Below are 9330 nucleotides of genomic sequence, written 5' to 3' on the forward strand. Positions count from 1 at the left end.
ATTTTCTGTATCCTTATGTCAGTGAAGCTGAAACAGTTGTTGAAGGAAGTGTTTATCTGCAGGTCCAGTAGGAGATGCAGAGGATGGTCTGGGTCCATTATCCACAGCAGCAGTTATCAGGATGGAGGGATCCAATCAGGTTGTATAAACCGAATTAATGAAATATTCATTTTTTTAAAATTCCTATTAAAAATTCTCTTTTTGCACTACTCCCTGTGCAAAAAAGACAAAAAAACAAACAAAAAAACAATAACATATGATTACTGTTTTTAAGTTTTTTAAGATAAATACAGTTAAAGGAAGTGAAAATGTGGGACAAACATTAACCCATAAAGAAAAGGCAGAGGGTTTGGATTAAACATGAAACAAGACACAGCTGGGCAAAAGTTTAGTAGACAGAAATTGGTTCTCCACAAAGTTCAGTTCAGTAGTGCTGAGCTAATGCTATACTGTGATCAATGCAATGACAAAGTATGTGTGAGAAACCACAGTATCAATATTAGGTTGCACAGTAGATGCACAGAGTCACACATAAGGCCAATGACAATATTTTAGGTGGGTCGAGTATCCAAAAATTGTACTCAAGCAAGAGTAACATTACTTTACAATATTGTTACTCAAGTAAAATTGAAAAGTAGTCGTCCAAAAAATTAATCAAGTAAGAGTAAAGTAGTTGGTGAAAAGACTAATCAAGTACTGAGTAACTGGTTGTAATGTCTGATTTATTTTTCACCTTAAAAAAATGCTATCATACATACATACAAAAAAATAAAATAAATAAAAATACAAATTTTAGTGTTTTCAAATAGAATATAAAAACATTAACAAAATAAGGCACAAGAAATTGAATTTCCAGATTTCAGTTTTTCCCAACATAAAGCTTTTTAACCAATAACTACAATAAATAATATAAATATATGAACAGTGCAAACCATTTCCAGTGACAAGATGTGCTGTATACATTATATTCACTTTTACTCCAAATGGCACAGCATCCTCAGAAAAAAAAACATTAGAACGAGGCAACTTCAACATATGTACATACAAGGTAGCTCACTTTACCACAACGACCACCCCCACCCTCCCCAATCCAGACCCTACGACCACCACCACCCTCTCCAATCCGGACTCAACGACCTCCACCACACCTCTCACCCCCCTTTCCTCCTCCCTGAAACTCAGAATACACACTGAGGATGTGAGCCGACTATTCCAGAAACAGAAGCCCAGGAAAGCCCCCGGACCAGACGGTGTCTCACCCTCCTGCCTCAAAACCTGTGCTGAACAGCTGGCTCCCATCTTTACTTGCATCTTCAACAGATCCCTGGAACTGTATGAAGTTCCCTCCTGCTTCAAACGCTCCACCATCATCCCTGTTCCCAAGAAACCCACCATCAAAGGACTGAATGACTACAGACCTGTCGCCTTGACGTCTGTGGTCATGAAATCCTTCGAACGACTGGTGTTAGCCCATCTGAAAGACATTACAGGCCACCAGCTGGACCCTCTGCAGTTTGCCTACCGGGCAAACAGGTCAGTGGATGATGCAGTGAACATGGGGCTGCATTACATCCTGCAACACCTCGACCGCCCGGGAACTTATGCCAGGGTCCTGTTTGTGGACTTTAGTTCAGCTTTTAACACCATTGTGCCTGAACTTCTTTCCTCCAAACTCTCCCAGCTCAGCGTGTCACCAGCTACCTGTCAGTGGATCACCAGCTTCCTGACAGACAGAAAGCAACAAGTGAGGCTGGGGGAGATCACCTCTGAAACCCGGTCCCTCAGTATTTGTGCCCCCCAAGGATGTGTCCTCTCACCACTACTGTTCTCCCTCTACACTAACGACTGCACCTCCAAGAACTCGGCTGTTAAACTCCTAAAGTTTGCAGATGACACCACTGTCATTGGCCTCATTCAGGATGGTGATGGGTCTGCATACCGGCAGGAAGTTGAGCGGCTGGTACTCTGGTGCAGTCAGCACAATCTGGAGCTGAACACTCTTAAGACTGTAGAGATGACAGTAGACTTCAGGAGACATCCCTCAACTCTGCTCCCCCTCACCATATCAGACAGCCCTGTGTCAACTGTGAAGATCTTCAAGTTCCTGGGTACAACCATCTCCCAGGACCTGAAGTGGGAGACCAACATCAACTCCATACTCAAAAAGACCCAGCAGAGGATGTACTTCCTGAGACAACTGGGGAAGTACAGTCTTCCACAGGAGCTGCTGATCCAGTTCTACACTGCAGTCATTGAGTCTGTCCTGTGCTCCTCCATCACAGTCTGGTATGGAGCAGCCACTAAACAGGACAGTTTGCTCTCAAGGTTCTTGCTGTGAAGCTGTAACTGTTCAGCAGTGAACAGGAGTCTCACACAGTCTTTCACAAGCTCCAGATGCAGGAAGAGCTGTATTGATTTTGATTGACAACTTCTTGATGTGAGGAAAGCAATAGATCAGGGGTTGGCAACCCTGGGCACTCTAACCACAGCTGGCTCTGATGGCATGACAGGCAATGAATTAATCTGAAAACGTGCATTAAAAATAAATATCTACGGTCAGGCCAGCGGTGCACATTGCAAATTAGCTCGAGTAGACATGTTAGTTGTGCCGCTTCTTAATGACAGTATCTTAGCTAACAACCCCAACTACATGATTCAACTTGCAATTGGCTAAAAATCACTTCGCCTACCGGTGAGAGACGTTACTAGCTGGCAGTTTTTCAAGCAATGTTGAAACGTCCACACTCCAACACTTCAAATGGTAAAAATGGTAAAATGACCTGTATTTGTATAGCGCTTTACTAGTCCCTAAGGACCCCAAAGCGCTTTACACATCCAGTCATCCACCCATTCACACACATATTCACACACTGGTGATGGCAGCTACATTGTAGCCACAGCCACCCTGGGGCGCACTGACAGGCGCTTCATGCTTCAGGTGCTGCCCACTCAGCGCAGCATCAGCACCACGGAAATACACGGATACATCCGAAGACTCAAGACAGAAATCACTATGCATGTTCAGGACTTTCGGGTGTATGGACCAATGTTTTCTTTTCTGATCAAGTCAGAAAGCTTTAATGAGCAGCTGGATTTGTCTCTCTTTAACTGGCTGGACACAGAAGACATCGAAATGCAGCTGATTGAACTGAAAAGCTCGACTACCTGACAAGTCTTAAGAACATTGCATTATTGACAGTATTTGGCTCTAAATATTTGCGTGAGGCGATTTTCTCTCACACGAAGAGTGTTCTCAGCGCTAGACACTCAGGGACCTGTGTCTCTGAGTGGGAGACCAGAGATCACAGACCAGAGCAGTGTCTCCTTTACACGCACTGTGACAGTTTCACGCTCTGGCGGGCAGCTACCTGCTCCCGGATAGAAATCCTGCTCACGCGAGTAAATTGACTTTTAACAGCCCAAACGAGGACGGGGTCCTAATGTGAGTTACTCTGTGGCAGCGACAGAAATGCTGTTTTAAACTGTATTTGTTTACAATTTGAAAAATAAAGTTTGCTGAATTCATTGTTAACAGTTATTGTTTGTGTGCAGCGGTGGAAATACAGACAACTGTCACTGGATTATTTAATGTTGAAGAAATCTTTAAACCAGAGGATTCTAGTTCTGAAGCCTCTGCACTACAGTGACACCAGACAGAGAGCAGAGACATTTTAACCAGTGGAGTTTTGGCCAGATTCTTTCCCTGCAGGAGAGCTTTGTGGGTGTTGGTCGAGGCCTGTGCTGCCCTCTCTCCCCCTCTGAATGTGTGGTGGTTGCAGATGACACACAAGAATCAAACTTACAGACACTACAGCGACCACATCAGCAGCAGCAGTTTGATTTGATCCTAAAGAGACAATTTGCTTTATCGCAGCAGGATTCTGGATTTGAGCTGATCAGACTGACACTGACCTGAGGTGAAAGTGAGATTAGACATTTTATTTGTTTATTTAAAATATTTACAGATGAACTTGGCTCAGTCTTAGTGTTCTGTTTATCTGTTAAGTGAAGTCATTTCTAACATTTAATGATTTACATTTAAAAATGGGATAAGTGTAAATGTTTACAGTGTAAACATTTTTACTAGAGAAGAAAATCTGAACTTTGTCTCCATCTTGTGAGTAAATATAATATACAAATAAAACATCACTATTATAAAGCTGCACCTTCATCTGAAATCTCTGCAGCTTTGTTCATACAAACTATTTTCTGAGTTTGTAAACATACAGATTATCTGTGAGAATGTAAAATTTATCAATGATCACATTTGATTTCTGTCTGGAGTTAAATGTGAATGTTGGTCTGAAAAAAAGATTTAAAATGTAGCTGCTTAAAATAAATTCTTGATTTTATAAAATCTGCTGATTGTTTCAATAAAACAGCTTCAGCACAACAAGAATATTTACAAACTAATAGAAGCAAATAATATTTTATTCTAAGTAGTCAGTTAAATGTAAACACAACAATCAAAGTGAGTTTCCGTGTTAAATGAATCTGAACTAATGACTGTGTCTGAAAAGCTGATTTACTGTCAAACACAACAAGAACAGAATCACTGAATTTATTTATTTCACTTCACAGAAACATTTTGTGATCTCAATAATCAAAGAGAGCAGTTAAAGAATAACATTGAAGTACAAATCAAAGGTAGGTGATTCACTGAAACACTGAGACTGAGAGTGAAGTTTGAAAATCAAATTAAAACCTAATTATGAAACATGAGAAGATCCAGAAATCTTTCAAACTGTGAGAGATGTCAGCTTCTGATTAAGGTTAAAAACAACACAAGAAAGAACATTTTTAATGAACTCAATCAAGTGTAGTTACACTGATGAGACAGCGTCACAACTTAGAAGTCATTTCTTTGAATTTGGAAAACTTTAAAGAAGACGTGTTACTTTCAAATGTTATTTAACTGAAAACAAGACGCTGATAATCAGGACATTTAAATCTTGTAGTTGTAAAGTTGACTCTTGCTGATGTTTAATCATGAATCCTACTTTTAAGAAGTGTCACAGTTTGCTGTTCACACTCAACAACTTTGAAAAGCAAAGAAATCATCATTCAGATTTTAAAACTATCAAAAATATTTACATGAACAACATGAGAAATATTCCGAAAATATTAATTTAAAAGAAACAAGAAAAAATGTAAAAGTTTCTTACAGAAACTCGAGTGGGTCACAAGATTTTCACATGAAAAAGTTGCTTTAGTTTCATTGAATTGCTAATAGTTCCACTAGATCAACAAAATGAAATAAAACCTGATAATGAAGTTAGACAGTGTGATTAATAATTTCCCTAAAATTAACCCTGTTGCTGTACTGAAAAAACAGTTAAAATAAAGAATCACTTTACAATCAAATCTCAGTCTGACAGATTTTGATATCAGAGGTTTTGGCGTCTCCTGCCTTTCCAATATTAAAATATGGGAAGAGTTTCTCAGTGAAAGTGTGTCTGTGAGTGCAGATGTGAGTCATGTCTTCAGGGTCATAGAAGGACACCTCCCCCCTGTCATAGTCCAGCTGTATCCTGAACCTCTGGAGACTCTTCTTCACTGTCACAGTCTGACCAACACCATTAGTGTATTTTCCACTGCGATGCAGTAAACACCAGATTCCATATTTTGGTGAAACAGAACACTCTCCCTTCCTGTCAACTGACTCTTTAACTAAACCCACAATCCAGACAGGATGGTCTCCCACCTCCACCTCCCAGCTGTGTTTCCCTGAGCTGAAGCCCTCAGAGCCAAAAACAGTGGCATACTTAGTGTTTCTCTCTGGATTATCAGGAAGCTTCTGCCATGTGTCTCCATTCATCACACTGGTCAGATCATCAGACAGATAGAGATAGGGGCTTGCAGTGTTTGGGTCCAGAATGACAGGACTGAAGTGGACCTTCTCCTTCATCTTCTCCCACACTCTGAAGGACAGGTTGCCCAGGTGTTTGGCCACATCTATCAGTGCTCCTGAGACCAGCTGTGGATCTGACACTGAGCTCTGGGCTCTGGCTCTGCTCTGAGTGTCTTTATAACTGCTGAGGAATGGCACGCTGTGTTTCTGCAGCTCTTCTTCAACAGCACAGATGCTGTCTGACAGAGAGGAGATCTGCTCCTCAATCATCTTCATCTCTCTGCTGATAGTCCTCCCCTTCTGCTCCTCTTCCTCCCTCAGAGCTGCCAGTCTGGACTCCTCTTCCTCTTTCAGGAACTGCTGGAGCTTGTTGAACTCTGCTCTGATCTGCCTCTCTGTGGACAACAGCTGCTTCTTCATGTGTTCCCTCACTTCATTGTATGTTTCCTCCACTTGTTTGTATTTGTTCCTCTTGTCCTGCAGAGACTTTAAGTCAGATTTCAGCTGCTCCTTCAGGTCACTGACTGCTTCTTCTACAGGAACCACTTTGTGACTCTGGTGGAGAGAAAACTCACACACAGGACACACAGCTCTCTGCTCGTCCACACAGAACAGTTTAGGCACTTCCTCATGTTTACTGCACACCACTGTTAATTTCTTCTCTCCCTTTTCTGTCTCAGATGATCCAGATTTCTGTCTCCCAGCAAATGAATCAGCAAGTTCTTTCAGTGTAAAGTTGGCAATAGGATAATCCTTTGAAGATTTTCTTTTACAAATGGGACAGTTTTTGTTTTTAGTTTGTTCCCAGAATTTCTGCAGGCAGCTTGAACAGAAGCTGTGGTTGCAGCTCAGAGACACAGGATCTCTGAAAGTCTCTGAACACACATGGCAGCTCAGGTAATTTTCAAAAAGAGCTCTCTCAGCCATTTGATCTTTAAGTATTTTTAACTCACCAAATTAGTGTCTCTTGAACTTTCTGATTAAAATCCTCCAAACGTGTGTTTTTCAGCAGAGATCTGACTCCCTGTAATGGCGTCTCAGCTCAGTTCAAAAGTGTCGGAATTTACTTTCATTTTCATGAATCACGATCACGTGTTAAACTGAAACACGCACAAAACACTTGTGTCCATCAGAGGGCGCTGTCACAGTCATTCAGATAGTTTTCAGTTTCTGCTCCTTAAAACGACACAAAAGTGAAAAATTTAGAAAATTTTGACTTCTCCTTTAAAAAAAAACGAAACCTAAATAGAACATAAAAATGACACAAAGAAGGTGAAGCTGTGGTGTTTCAGAAGTTCAAGTAGGAAAAGTCAGCATGTTCTCAGAGTTTTTATCTGCAGTTTGAACTAAAGTTGTCGTTGCAGCCAAAGACATAAATTTGGATTCATCACAGGGTTTAGTTTGTCAACCCGCCAGACCTCTGCTCTCACACTCAAAACAAAGAAAAATTCTTGACCCTCATGAACATGAAGCAATAATTCTGAGTAAAATGCAGCTGAAATACATGAAGTCAAAAGTTTATTTTTTCAAATAATACATCATTAAAATATGCTTGTTATAAACTAAATGTATACCAGTGAAGTTAATTTCCTTTGACCAGATTCAATCAAAGATGACTGTATTACTGTAAACTGACTACATCCTGTAAGTAGTTCAAGTTCAGGGACACAGGATCTCTGAATGTCTCTGAACACGTTACAGTTCAGGAAAGTTTCTACACTCATCAAATGTCACATCTTTACAGCTTGAACCTTACAGTCCTTCAAGAAAGCAAAGTTATTTTAGAGAATTCACCTGTTGTAATGGTGTTCTAGTTAATTAATAACCACCAAACACGATATCTGCTTTTACTACCTGGTCTGTGGCCTCAAACCTGCGTAAGAGTTTAGACCTTTAGACTCCAACTTTCAAGTTTGTCATGAACTGAAATGTGATGAGCTGACCAGTGTTAGAGATGTCACCAAAATAATAATGAAAAATAAAGAGAAAAATCACAGCGAACAGACCAGAAATGCTAATAATCAAAAAATAAAACTGATATAAACTGTTGATATGACATAATATGACACTGAACTGTGACAACACAGAAGAATTTACAGTCACATGTCACAAATCAGATTCTGGTCAAAGTCATGTTTAAGGTACTACTGCCTCGAAGTTGTCAATCACGTCCACTTTCTTGAAAAATAATTAAAAAGACAAAAAACAACAACAACATTGTAGAGCTCTTATAAATGCATTAAATGAAGCCAATGAAAGAAAAAATACAAAGAGTGAAGTGTTCAATAAATCAATACATAATATGACACAATAAGGATCTTATGTCTAAACTGAGTACAGGGATTGTGGTGTGAGGTGTAGATTTTCTGTGTCTTTGTGTCAGTGAAGCTGAAACAGTTGTTGAAGGAAGTGTTTATCTGCAGGTCCAGTAGGAGATGCAGAGGATGGTTTGGGTCCATTATCCACAGCAGCAGTCATCAGGATGGAGGGATCCAATCAGGTTGTATAAACCGAATTAATGAAATATTCAGTTTTTTTACAATCCTAAACTCATTACTTTCACCAAACGTGGAGCAACGTGTGTATGGTATACCGATTATTGGCCATGATTGTAGCATAACTATCCACACAAAACACAGGCTTTATTCAGACCATGACATGTGAATTAAGACAATAACTATGGTGTTATACTTGGTTAGAGTTGTAGGGACTCCCAAAAACTTCCTTGAGGTGACCGTTTTTGTGATTTGACACTATATAAAAAATGAATTGAACTTTTGTGTGGTTTTGACCTTTTTGTAGAGCAGTGTCTGCTTTACACGCGCTGTGACAGTTTCACGCTCTCGCAGGTAGCTCTCTGTGCTCGGAGAGACATCCTGCTCACGCGAGTAAATTTATTTTTATTTCTCTACAGGAACTTTGTGTTAAAGGGTCAACGCACCAAAAAGGGTTTTGATAAGATTTGATTGTTCGTGCAAGAGAGAAACTAGTCAGGATGATTAATAATGAGCACAAGTTAAATGAGCTTATAACACTAAATTAGCTTTATTAGTCCTGCACAGAACAGACTGATCTTGAATTCTCTTAAAGTCTCTTAAAGAAGTAAATTATGAAGATTTCTGATTCTTAAATAAAAAACTAAATCTTAAAGAAACAACCTAGCTGTGGGGTTTAGAACAAATGTAAGGATAAGTGTGAGCTACTTAACATCAACTGATCATGTTGATGTTTTTCTGTTTTTATTAAAGATGGCTGCTTTTCATTTGAAACGTTTCTGGCTCTGGTCTCTTCACTGTGCTTTGCTCCATCACTCCTCTGAACCTAGAACTCGTCCAGTAGCTTATATATCTATTTTACAGCGACATCAGTGCTACAACTGGTTCAAGAAAACAGTGTCAGCCCAACAGGAGTATTTAAAAACCATCAGAATCAAATGTTCTTTTCTTCTAAGGAATCAATTAAATGTAAAAACAACAATA

General features: G+C 39.8%; 1 protein-coding gene across 1 annotated transcript; it reads right to left on the reverse strand.

Annotated features, from left to right (window-relative positions):
* Window positions 1-4557: 4557 nt before the first annotated feature.
* On the reverse strand, window positions 4558-6891 carry LOC106674492 (nuclear factor 7, brain-like). Its single transcript, XM_024801403.2, has one exon. It carries the CDS (start codon window positions 6776-6778, stop codon window positions 5360-5362), a length of 1419 nt encoding a protein of 472 aa, XP_024657171.2. The 5' UTR covers window positions 6779-6891; the 3' UTR covers window positions 4558-5359.
* Window positions 6892-9330: the final 2439 nt, after the last annotated feature.

The sequence above is a fragment of the Maylandia zebra genome, linkage group LG12 (assembly GCF_041146795.1).
Source record: "Maylandia zebra isolate NMK-2024a linkage group LG12, Mzebra_GT3a, whole genome shotgun sequence".
In the NCBI taxonomy this organism is placed as follows: domain Eukaryota; kingdom Metazoa; phylum Chordata; class Actinopteri; order Cichliformes; family Cichlidae; genus Maylandia; species Maylandia zebra.

Excerpts from the sequence above, each read along its gene's own strand:
- LOC106674492 (XM_024801403.2), bottom strand. The coding sequence starts at position 6,778 with ATGGCTGAGAGAGCTCTTTTTGAAAATTACCTGAGCTGCCATGTGTGT.